General features: G+C 46.8%; 1 protein-coding gene across 1 annotated transcript; it reads left to right on the forward strand.

Moving 5' to 3' along the window:
• The first annotated feature begins 1247 nt into the window (after positions 1-1247).
• RPL35 (ribosomal protein L35) lies at positions 1248-12170 on the forward strand. Its single transcript, XM_038745263.1, has 4 exons — positions 1248-1315; positions 6722-6858; positions 11279-11360; positions 11983-12170. The coding sequence occupies exons 1-4, from the start codon at positions 1313-1315 to the stop codon at positions 12130-12132; spliced, it is 372 nt and encodes a 123-aa protein (XP_038601191.1). The 5' UTR covers positions 1248-1312; the 3' UTR covers positions 12133-12170.
• Positions 12171-13000: the final 830 nt, after the last annotated feature.

Consider the following 13000-nt stretch of genomic DNA (forward strand, 5'->3'; position numbering starts at 1 on the left):
CGTCTCTAGATGTTGCCAACTTGTATTTCCCAAACGCTTAGTCCAGTGCTCTGCACACAGTAAGCGCTCAATCAATACGGTTGAATGAATGAATCAATACGATTGAATGAATGAATGACTGAGACTGTGAGCCCGCTGTTGGGTGGGGACCGTCTCTATATGTTGCCATCTTGTCCTTCCCAAGCGCTTAGTCCAGTGCTCTGCACACAGTAAGCGCTCAATCAATACGGTTGAATGAATGAATCAATATGATTGAATGAATGAATGACTGAGACTGTGAGCCCGCTGTTGGGTAGGGACTGTCTCTATACGTTGCCAACTTGTCATCATCATCAATCATCATCAATCGTATTTATTGAGCGCTTACTATGTGCAGAGCACTGTACTAAGCGCTTGGGAAGTACAAATTGGCCACATATAGAGACAGTCCCTACCCAACAGTGGGCTCACAGTCTAAAAGGGGGGAGACAGAGAACAAAACCAAACATACTAACAGAATAAAATAAATAGAATAGATATGTATAAGTAAAATAAATAGAGTAATAAATATGCACAAACATATATACATATATACAGGTGCTGTGGGGAAGGGAAGGAGGTAGCATTTAGTACAGTGTTTTAGACTGTGAGCCCACTGTTGGGTAGGGACTGTCTCTATATGTTGCCAACTTGTACTTCCCAAGCGCTTAGTACAGTGCTCTGCACATAGTAAGCGCTCAATAAATACGATTGATGATTGATGATGATGATGCTCTGCACATAGTAAGCGCTCAATCAATATGACTGACTTGACAGTGCTCTGCACATAGTAAGCGCTCAATCAATATCATATATATATGTATATATGTTTGTACATATTTATTACTCTATTTATTTATTTATTTTATTTGTACATATCTATCCCATTTATTTTATTTTGTCAGTATGTTTGGTTTTGTTCTCTGTCTCCCCCTTTTAGACTGTGAGCCCACCGGTGGGTAGGGACTGTCTCTATATGTTGCCAATTTGTACTTCCCAAGCGCTTAGTACAGTGCTCTGATCATAGTAAGCGCTCAATAAATACGATTGATTGATTGATTGATTGATTGATTGATTGACTGGCTGAATGCAAGCCACTTCCGGTCCCGGGCCGCGGCCCCGGAAGTGCGGAGTTGGGCGGTGCCATTGCGGAGGGCGGGGGGGTCGTCGCTGATTGGCCGCCGCCCCCCCGCCGCGGCGCTCCCATTGGTCCGCCCCGTGACCCGGTAGTAGTTGGGCGGGGTCAGCACCGCCCACTTCCTCTTTCTCCTCCGAGCCGGCGGCTGAGGCGACCATGGTGAGGGAGGCCTGGGCGGGCCATCGGGTGCCATCCGACGCCATCCGGCGCCATCCGATGCCATCCGGGCCGGGGTTTGAGGGCCGAGGGCAGCCCGTCCGTGCCCACCCCCGGGGGAGCCGAATCCGCCGCCCTCGCCCCCCCGGGGGAGCTCTTCCCCTCCGTCCCCCCCCTCCATCCCCCCTCCTTCCCCTCCCCACAGCACCCGTATCTATGTACATGTGTTTCTGTGTATTTATTACTCTATTTATTTTATTTGTACATATTCTATTTATTTTATTTTGTTGATATGTTTTGTTTTGTGCGTATTTATTGTATCCCCCCTCCTTACCTCCTTCCCCTCCCCACAGCACCTGTATCTATGTACATGTGTTTCTATGTATTTATCATTCTATTTATTTTATTTGTACATATTTATTCTATTTATTTTATTTTGTTAATATATTTTGTTTTGTGCGTATTTATTGCATCCCCCCTCCTTACCTCCTTCCCCTCCCCACAGCACCTGTATCTATGTACATGTGTTTCTGTGTTTTTTTACTCTATTTTATTTGTACATATTTATTCTATTTATTTTATTTTGTTAATATGTTTTGTTTTGTGCGTATTTATTGAATCCCACCTCCTTCCCCTCCCCACAGCACCTGTATCTATGTACATGTGTTTCTGTGTATTTATTACTCTATTTTATTTGTACATATTTATTCTATTTATTTTATTTTGTTAATATGTTTTGTTTTGTGCGTATTTATTGAATCCCACCTCCTTCCCCTCCCCACAGCACCTGTATCTATGTACATGTGTTTCTATGTATTTATTACTCTATTTTATTTGTACATATTTATTTTATTTATTTTATTTTGTTAATATGTTTTGTTTTGTGCGTATTTATTGCATCCCCCCTCCTTACCTCCTTCCCCTCCCCACAGCACCTGTATCTATGTACATGTGTTTCTATGTATTTATTACTCTATTTATTTTATTTGTACATATTTATTCTATTTATTTTATTTTGTTAATATGTTTTGTTTTGTGCGTATTTGTTGTATCTCCCCCTCCTTCCTCCCTCTCCATCCCCCCTCCTTACCTCCTTCCCCTCCCCACAGCACCTGTATATATGTACATGTGTTTCTATGTGTTTATTACTCTATTTTATTTGTACATATTTATTCTATTTATTTTATTTTGTTAATATGTTTTGTTTTGTGCGTATTGTATCTCCTCCTTCCTCTCCGTCCCCCCTCCTTCCCCTCCCCACATCACGTGTACATGTGTTTCTGTGTATTTCGTCATCATCAATTGTATTTATTGAGCGCTTACTATGTGCAGAGCACTGTACTAAGCGCTTGGGAAGTACAAATTGGCAACTTATAGAGACAGTCCCTACCCAACAGTGGGCTCACAGTCTATTTATTACTCTATTTTTTGTATGTATTTATAAGAATAATAATAATAATTGGCATTTGTTAAGCGCCTACTACGTGCAAAGCACTGTTCTAAGCGCTGGGGAAGTTACAGGGTGATCAGGTTGTCCCACGTGGGGCTCACAGTCTTCATCCCCGTTTTACAGATGAGGGAACTGAGGCCCAGAGAAGTGAAGTGGCTTGCCCAAGATCACACAACAGACATGTGGCGGAGTCGGGATTCGAACCCATGACCTCCGACTCCAAAGCCCGTACTCTTTCCACTGAGCCACGCTGCTTCTCTTTATTGTATCTCCCCCTCTGTCCCCCCTCTCCATCCCCCCCTCCTTACCTCCTTCCCCTCCCCACAGCACCTGTATATATGTACATGTGTTTCTGTGTATTTATTACTCTATTTTTTGTACGTATTTATCGTATCTCCCCCTCCTTCCTCCCTCTCCATCCCCCCCGCCTGACCTCCTTCCCCTCCCCACAGCACCTGTATATATGTACATATGTTTCTATGTATCTATTGCTCTATTATTTGTACGTATTTATTTTATTTTATTTTGTTAATATCTTGTGTTCTCTGCCTCCCCCTTCTAGACTGTGAGCCCGCTGTTGGGTAGGGACCGGCTCTAGATGTTGCCGACTTGTCCTTCCCAAGCGCTTAGTCCAGTGCTCTGCACACAGTAGGTGCTCAATAAATATGACTGAATGAATGAATGACCGTCTGTATGTGTTGCCAACTTGTCCTTCCCAAGCTCTTAGTCCAGTGCTCTGCACACAGTAAGCGCCCAATCAATACGGTTGAACGAATGAATCAATATGAATGAGTGACTGAGACTGTGAGCCCACTGTTGGGTAGGGACCGTCTCTATATGTTGCCAACTTGTCCTTCCCAAGCGCTTAGTGCAGTGCTTTGCACACAGTAAGCGCTCAATAAATACGGTTGAATGAATGAATCAATACGTTTGACTGAGACTGTGAGCCCGCTGTTGGGTAGGGACCGTCTCTAGATGTTGCCAACTTGTCTTTCCCAAGCGCTTAGTACAGTGCTCTGCACACAGGAAGCGCTCAATAAATACGATTAATTGGGTAGGGACCGTCTCTATATGTTGCCAACTTATAGTAGTAATAATAATGGTATTTATTAAGCACTTACTATGTGCAAAGCACTGTTCTAAACGCTGGGGAAGTTACAAGGTGATCAGATTGTCCCACAGAGGGCTCACAGTCTTCAGCCCCATTTTACAGATGAGGTAACTGAGGCCCAGTGAAGTGACTTGCCCAAAGTCACACAGCTGACAGTTGGCAGAGCCAGGATTTGAACCCATGACCTCTGACTTCAAAGCCCGTGCTCTTTCCACTGAGCCACGCTGCTTCTCTACTTGTACTTCCCAAGCGCTTAGTCCAGTGCTCTGCACACAGTAAGCGCCCAATCAATACGGTTGAATGAATGAATCCCCATCCCCCCCACCTTACCTCCTTCCCCTCCCCACAGCACCTGTATATATTGTTTGTACGTATTTATGACTCTATTTTACTTGTACGTATTCTATTTATTTTATTTTGTTAATACGCTTTGTTCTAGACTGTGAGCCCACTGTTGGGTAGGGACCGTCTCTATATGTTGCCAACTTGTCCTTCCCAAGCGCCTAGTACAGTGCTCTGCCCACAGTAAGCGCTCAATAAATACGATTGAATGAATGAATGGGGGAGCAGGCATTCATTCATTCAATCGTATTTAATGAGCGCTTACTGTGTGCAGGGCACTGGACTCGTGGAGGTGGGGCTGGGGGAGCACTTGGGCAAGTCACTTCTCTGTGCCTCAGCTCCCTCATCTGTAAAATGGGCATTAAGACTGTGAGCCCCACGTGGGACAACCTGATCACCTTGTAATCTCCCCAGCACTTGAAACGGTGCTTTGCACATAGTAAGCGCCTAATAAATGCCATTATAAAAAAAAAGGGGGGGGACGGCAGGGCCTCAGTCATTCAATCATTGAATCGTTCATTCATTATAGTAATAATAATGTTGGCATTTGTTAAGCGCTTACTGTGTGCAAAGCACTGTTCTAAGCGCTGGGGAGGATACAATAATAGTGGCATTTGTTAAGCGCTTGCTATGTGCAAAGCACTGTTCTAAGCGCTGGGGGGATACAATAATAATGATGGCATTTGTTAAGCACTTACTATGTGCAAAGCACTGTTCTAAGTGCTGAGGAGGATACAATAATAATGATGGCATTTGTTAAGCGCTTGCTATGTGCAAAGCACTGTTCTAAGCGCTGGGGAGGTTACAATAATAATGATGATGGCATTTGTTAAGTGCTTTCTATGTGCAAAGCACTGTTCTAAGCGCTGGGGAGGATACAATAATAATGATGATGGCATTTAAGCGCTTTCTATGTGCAAAACACTGTTCTAAGTGCTGGGGAGGATACAATAATAATAATGATGGCATTTGTTAAGCGCTTACTATGTGCAAAGCACTGTTCTAAGCACTGAGGATACGATGATAATGGCATTTGTTAAGCGCTTACTATGTGCAAAGCACTTCTAAGTGCTGGGGAGGATACAATAATAATGGCATTTGTTAAGCGCTTGCTATGTGCAAAGCACTGTTCTAAGCGCTGGGGAGGATACAGTAATAATGATGGCATTTGTTAAGCGCTTTCTATGTGCAAAGCACTGTTCTAAGCGCTGGGGAGGATACAATAATAATAATGATGACGGCATTTGTTAAGCGCTTGCTGTGTGCAAAGCACTGTTCTGAGCGCTGGGGAGGATACAATAATAATAACGATGGCATTTGTTAAGTGCTTACAATGTGCAAAGCACTGTTCTAAGCGCGGGGAGGTTACAAGGTGATCTGGTTGTCCCACGGGGGGCTCACAGTCTTCATCCCCATATTACAGATGAGGGAACTGAGGCCCAGAGAAGTTAAGAGACTTGCCCACGGTCACACAACTGACAATTGGCAGAGCCTGGATTTGAACCCATGACCTCCGACTCCCAAGCGCGGGCTCTTTCCATTGAGCCACGCTCCTCCTCCATTCAGGAGGCCTGCCCACGCTGAGCCCCCTTTATCATTCGTTCATATTTATTGAGCGCTTCCTGTGTGCAGAGCACTGGACTAAGCGCTCGGGAAGGACAAGTCGGCAACATAGAGAGACAGTCCCTACCCAGAGGGTCCTCTCCTCCCACTCTGCCTTACCTCCTTCCTTCCCCACAGCACTCGTATATAATAATGATGATGGCATTTATTAAACGCTTACTATGTGCAAAGCACTGTTCTAAGCGCTGGGGAGGTTACAAGGTGATCAGGTTGTCCCACGGGGGGGTTCACAGTTCTGTTTGTTATGACGACTTTGACACCTGTCTACGTGCTTTGTTGTGTGTCTCCCCCACTAGACTGAGCCCGCTGTTGGGTAGGGACTGTCTCTATACGTTGCCTACTTGTCCTTCCCAAGCGCTTAGTGCAGTGCTCTGCACACAGTAAGTGCTCAGTAAATGTGATTGAATGAATCCCCATTATACAGGTGAGGTAACTGAGGCCCAGAGAAGTGAAGTGACTTGCCCGAAATATGTTGCCAACTTGTAATAATAATAATAACAATAATACCCTACTGAGAGCTCACCTCCTCCAGGAGGCCTTCCCAGACTGAGCCCCTTCCTTCCTCTCCCCCTCGTCCCCCTCTCCATCCCCCCCATCTTACCTCCTTCCCTTCCCCACAGCACCTGTATATATGTTTGTACATATTTATTACTCTATTTATTTTACTTGTACATATCTATTCTATTTATTTTATTTTGTTAGTATGTTTGGTTTTGTTCTCCGTCTCCCCCCTTTTAGACTGTGAGCCCACTGTTGGGTAGGGACCGTCTCTGTCTGTTGCCAATTAGTACTTCCCAAGCGCTTAGTACGGTGCTCTGCACATAGTAAGCGCTCAATAAATACGATTGATGATGATGATGATGATGCTCTCCCTCTCCCCCAGGCGAAAATCAAGGCCCGGGACCTGCGAGGGAAGAAGAAGGAGGAACTGCTGAAGCAGCTGGAGGACTTGAAGGTGGAGCTGTCCCAGCTGCGGGTGGCCAAGGTGACGGGCGGAGCCGCCTCCAAGCTGTCCAAAATGTGAGTCGGGCCGGGGGACGCTTAATAAATGCCATCGTTAATTACTTTTATTTATTTATTGAGCCACACTGCTTCTCCCGCCTGGGCTTTCTGGGGGCCGAGGTGGGGCACGGGTTTTAGCGTGGAGAGCCTCTTTCTCTGACCCCCTCATCATCAATCGTATTTATTGAGCGCTTACTATGTGCAGAGCACTGTACTAAGCGCTTGGGAAGTACAAATTGGCAACATATATAGAGATGATTACGGTACCCGCTCGTAATAAAAATAACAATAATAATGATGGTGGCGTTTGATAACGTGCCAAGCACTGTTCTGAGCTCTGCGGGGGGGGATACAAGGTCATCAGGTTGGCCCATGTGGGGCTCACAGTCTTAGAGAAGCAGTGTGGCTCATAAATAAATAATGACAGCATTTATCAAGCGCTTACTATGTGCAAAGCACTGTTCTAAGCGCTGGGGAGGATACAAGGTGATCAGATTGTCCCACGTGGGGCTCACAGTCTTCATCCTTATTTTGCAGATGAGGGAACTGAGGCCCAGAGAAGTGAAGTGACTTGCCCAAAGTCACCCAGCTGACAATTGGCGGAGCCGGGATTCGAACCCGTGACCTCTGACTCCAAAGCCCGGGCTCTTGCCACTGAGCCACGCTGCTTCTCATTGAGCCCATGCTAGACTGTCTCTACATGTTGCCAACTTGTACTTCCCAAGCGCTTAGTACAGTGCTCTGCACACAGTAAGCGCTCAATAAATACGATTGATTGATTATTTCTCTGTGCCTCAGTTACCTCATCTGTAAAATGCGGATGAAGACTGAGCCCCACGTGGGACAACCTGTTCACCCTGTATCTCCCCCAGCGCAGTGCTTTGCACATAGCAAGCACTTAACAAATGCCATCATTATTATTATTAGTCCCCATTTTGCAGATGAGGGAACTGAGGCCCAGAGAAGTCAAGTGACCGGCCCAAAGTCACCCAGCTGACAAGCGGCGGAGTCGGGATTAGAACCCATGACCTCCGACTCCCAAGCCCGGGCTCTTGCTACTGAGCCACGCTGCTTCTCGATGATAATGGTCATCATCCGTGGGGTGTCTTGAACGCTGCCTGTTTACTTGTACCTGTTTTATTTTGTTGTCTGTCTCCTCCCTTCTAGACAGTGAGCCCGTTGTTGGCTAGGGATTGTCTCTCTTTGTTGCCGAATTGTACTTTCCAAGCGCTTAGTACAGTGTTTTTGCACACAGTAAGCGCTCAATAAATATTATTGAATGAATACTGTGCAGAGCACTGTACTGAGCGCCTGGGAGAGGACTGTGCAGACACGTTCCCCGCCCACAACCACCTTACTTGTCAAGCGTTCACGATTACTGCATGCCCAACACTGTAATAAACGCTGGGGTAGCTGTGCAGATCAGATGCAGTCCCAGCTCCACACGGGACTCACGGTTTAGGAGGGTAAACAGGTATTTAAAATCCCCATTTCACAGATGAGAAAATCGGGGTGTAGAAGTTAAACGCCTTATGCAAGGTCACATAAAGAGAGCTGCTAGACTAGACCCAAAATTCGCCAGAATGACCTGAGCGGCAGAGAAGGGCAGAGTGTGATGTGGGAGAACCCGTTCAGAAGCAGCGTGGCTCCGTGGAAAGAGCCAGAGGTCGTGGGTTCTAATCCTGCCTCCACCACTTAATCGGCTGTGTGACTTTGGGCGAGTCACTTCACTTCCCTGGGCCTCAGTTCCCTCATCTGGAAAGTGGGGATGAAGACTGTGAGCCCCACGTGGGTCAACCCGATTACGTTGTATCTCCCTCAGTGCTTAGAATGGTGCTTGGCACATAATAATAATAATAATAATAATGGCATTTGTTAGCACTTACTATAATAATAATGGCATTTGTTAAGCGCTTACTATGTGCCAAGCACTGTTCTAAGCACTGGGGGGATGCAAGGTGATCAGGTTGTCCCACGTGGGGCTCATAGTCATCACCCCCATTTTACAGATGAGGTAACTGAGGCTCCGAGAAGTGAAGTGACATGCCCAGGGTCACACGGCAGACATGCGGCGGAGGCAGGATTCGAACCCGTGACCTCTGACTCCAAAGCCCGTGCTCTTTCCACTGAGCCACGCTGCTTCTCGGCGCTTAACAAATACCAAAATGATTATTATTAAATTCTCCAGTTGGTGGCATAGGCTGTAGGCTCCATTGAATGTTTAGGGATACGCTATACCATAGACCAGCTCTTCATTCATTCATTCTATCGTATTTATTGAGCGCTTACTGTGTGCAGAGCACTGGACTAAGCGCTTGGGAAGGACAAGTAGAGAAGCAGCGTGGCTCAGTGGAAAGAGCCCGGGCTTTGAAGTCAGAGGTCATGGGTTCAAATCCCGGCTCTGCCGATTGTCAGCTGGGTGACTTCGGGCAAGTCTCTTCACTTCTCTGGGCCTCAGTTACCTCATCTGGAAAATGGGGCTGAAGACTGTGAGCCCTCTGTGGGACAATCTGATCACCTTGTAACCTCCCCCAGCGCTTAGAACAGTCCTGTAGTGGGACTGCGAGCCCACTGGTGGGTAGGGACCGTCTCTATATGTTGCCAACCTGTACTTCCCAAGCGCTTAGTACAGTGCTCTGCACACAGTAAGCGCTCAGTAAATGCGATTGAATGAATGAATGAAGTGAGAAACCTCGGCCCCTGGCTCTGTTTAGCTAGATGCTTAGGTGCATTCTTGAAGTTGAGAAGCAGCGCGGCTTAGTGGAAAGAGCCCGGGCTTGGGGGTCAGAGATCGTGGGTTCTAATCCCGGCTCCGCCACTTATCAGCTGTGTGACCTTGGGCAAGTCACTTAACTTCTCTGGGCCTCCGATATCTCATCTGTAAAATGGGGGTGAAGACTGCGAGCCTCACGTGGGACAACCTGATTACCTTGTATCTACCCCGGTGCTTAAAACAGTGCTTGGCACATAGTAAGTGCTTAACAAATGCCAACATTATTATTATTATTAAGTTCCTCCACCCCCAGTCAAGCCTGCCAATCCATAACTCTCGCCATCATCAAAGCTCCTGGGAAGTCTTCTCCAGAGTCTTCCCGATAAGTTGTATCCTCTCCCCCTCGTCCCCCTCTCCATCCCCCGTCTTACCTCCTTCCGTTCCCCACAGCACCTGTATATATGTATATATGTTTGTACATATTTATTACTCTATTTATTTTACTTGTACATATCTATTCTATTTATTTTATTTTGTAAATATGCTTGGTTTTGTTCTCCGTCTCCCCCTTCTAGACTGTGAGCCCACTGTTGGGTAGGGACTGTCTCTCTATGTTGCCAACTTGTCCTTCCCAAGCGCTTAGTACAGTGCTCTGCACACAGTAAGCGCTCAATAAATACGATTGATTAATTGATTGATTGTAACACCTTAGCACTGCAGTGCCAGTTAGCCATGCAGTTCTGTACCTGTTCACGTACCCTACCCATTTAAACCCCTATCTGCATAATCCATTTTTCCTTTCGCTTCTATCTGAATTATTGTATGTCAGTCTCCTTTGCCAGCTAGTCAGTGGGATTTACTGAGCGCTTGCTGTGTGCAGAGCACTGTACTAAGCACTTGGGAGAGTGCAGTACAGCGGAGTTGTCGGTCACATTCTCTGCCCACAGTGAATTTACAATCTAGAGGGGGGAGACGGACATTAATATGACAGATGTCTGCATAGTACTGTGGGGTTGAGTCGGGTGAATACCGAGTGCGTATATGACGCGGAAGGGCGAGGGAATCAGAGAAAAGAGGACTTAATCGGGGAGGGCCTCTTGGGGATGTGATCGTAATAAGGCTTGGAAGATGGGGAGAGTGGTGGTCTGGTCTTTTAGACTGCGAGTCCACTGTTGGGTAGGGACTGTCTCTATATTTTGCCAACTTGTACTTCCCAAGCGCTTGGTACAGTGCTCTGCACACAGTAAGCGCTCAATAAATACGATTGATTGATTGATTGATTGGTGTATAAGGAAGGGAGGGAGTGGGACAAGGGATAGTGGCAAGATAGGTGAGATCGGGGCCCGGTGAACAAGCTGCCACTAGAGAAGCAGGTCAGGTGAGGTAGGATGGGGTGAGTTATTTGATTTCTTTAGAGCCCATAGTAAGGAATTTCTGTTGGATGCCGTTTCTGTTCACTGGAGGTTCTTGAGCTCTCCCCCTCTAGACCGCGAGCTTGTTGTAGGCAGGGAATGTGTCTGATGTTGAACTGTACCTCTCCCAAGCACTTCGCACACAGTAAGTTTTCAGTCAATACGATGGAATGAATGAATGAGTCGGGAGGCCTGGACCGAATGTGTTTAATTCCAAAACGGACGCGGGCCGCGGAGGTTAGTCCGAAGGGATCGGGTCTCCTAAATGCTGCCGATTGGTTTTTTACAATGCCTTTGGGTGTTTCCTTTGCAGTCGGGTTGTCCGCAAATCTATTGCCAGAGTCCTGACCGTCATCAACCAGACCCAGAAGGAGAACCTCAGGAAATTCTACAAGGTGAGTCTGCGGGAAGCGTAATCTGCATTCACTGGGCACTCAAGATGAGCACAGAGAGAAATGTTTGCCGTCAGTTGAAAGCTCACCTCGTGGACTTCTCACCCACCCTTTTGTGTTTAAAATTTTTCTGTGAGGGGAGGTTGTAGCGGGTCGGCATTTGGCGATTTCATTTTTCCTGTTGGCATTACCTGACAGATCTGTGATTTCTTTTTGCAAGACACACCCAGCGCTGCTCTGAGTCTGAGAGACAGTGTGAATCGGTTCTTGCGACAGAATCGTCCTGCGGGAAAGCAGTGGCTCTGTTTTCTGACTTAGCGAGCTTCCCGGTAGGCACAGTTCGGGAGTTTCCGAGGGTCCTTTCTGCCCGCTCACCTTGGTGGAGATGGTCTTGATGGAGTGAGACAGGCGGAGGTGGAGGTGGGGTAATTCCAGAAGGGCATCGGCCTGGGTTGGAGAGAGCCTTTCTGCATTTGAGTTTACGCCCTGAAGAGGAATTGGCTGGACTTTCCCCAGAGTTTTTGTCACCTGATAGGGGGTTAGACCAGAACCAGGTCAAAGTGCTCTTTCCCCAAGGTTTTGGTGGGGTGCGGCTTGGACTCACGCTTGCTAATCTCACACTCAGGGCAAGAAGTACAAGCCCCTGGACTTGAGGCCGAAGAAGACCCGTGCCATGCGCCGCCGGCTGAATAAGCACGAGGAAAGTCTGAAGACCAAAAAACAGCAGAGGAAGGAACGCCTATACCCTGTTCGCAAATTTGCTGTCAAGGCCTAGTTTGTGTCTGTTAAATAAAAGACAGATTATTGTTGTAATCTGCCCGGGATCTATAGATGGCTTTTACGCACAAGTGGCTGAAAAACTTACTTTGGTTTGTTTAAGGGTATTTAAGCACTTGGGCTGCCAGGCACTGTACTAAGTTCATTCATTCGTTCATTCATTCAATCGTATTTATTGAGCGCTTACTGCGTGCAGAGCACTGTACTAAGCGCTTGGGAAGTCCAAGTCGGCAACATACAGAGACGGTCCCTACCCAACAGCGGGCTCACAGTCTAGAAGGGGGAGACAGAGAACAAAACCAAACATATTAACAAAATAAAATAAATAGAATAAGTATAGATACAGCTTAATCAGATTGGACACAGTCCATATCCCGCACGGGGGTCACAGTCTTGATCCCCACTTTACAGATGAGATAAACTGAGGCACAGTGAAGCGACTTGCCCAAGGTCACACAGCAGACAAACGGTGGAGCTGGGATGAGAGCCCAGGTCATTCATTCGATCGTATCTGTTAAACGCTTCCTGTGTGCAGAGCACTGTGCAAGGCGCTTAGGAAAGTACAACGCAACAATAGTGACAATCCCTGCCCACGACACAGTCTAGAGGAGGTTCTTCTGATGCCCATGCCCCATCCACTAGGCCGTGACGCTTGCAAGAACGAGCCCTTAGGTCAACAGCATTAAAAGAGCACTGGTTTGAGTGAGGGCCTTTGAATTCTTAGGTCTGATCCCTGTTCTCAAGGAGTTTAGAAGCCAGTGAGGGAGAATGACCCATAAATTCCAGGTTGGAAAACAGAGTATAAAACACAACACGGTAATAAATGCTCCAGGGATAGGTAGGCACCGAATGGGACGTGACTAAGG

This window comes from Tachyglossus aculeatus, chromosome 4 (genome assembly GCF_015852505.1).
Source record: "Tachyglossus aculeatus isolate mTacAcu1 chromosome 4, mTacAcu1.pri, whole genome shotgun sequence".
NCBI classification, from domain to species: domain Eukaryota; kingdom Metazoa; phylum Chordata; class Mammalia; order Monotremata; family Tachyglossidae; genus Tachyglossus; species Tachyglossus aculeatus.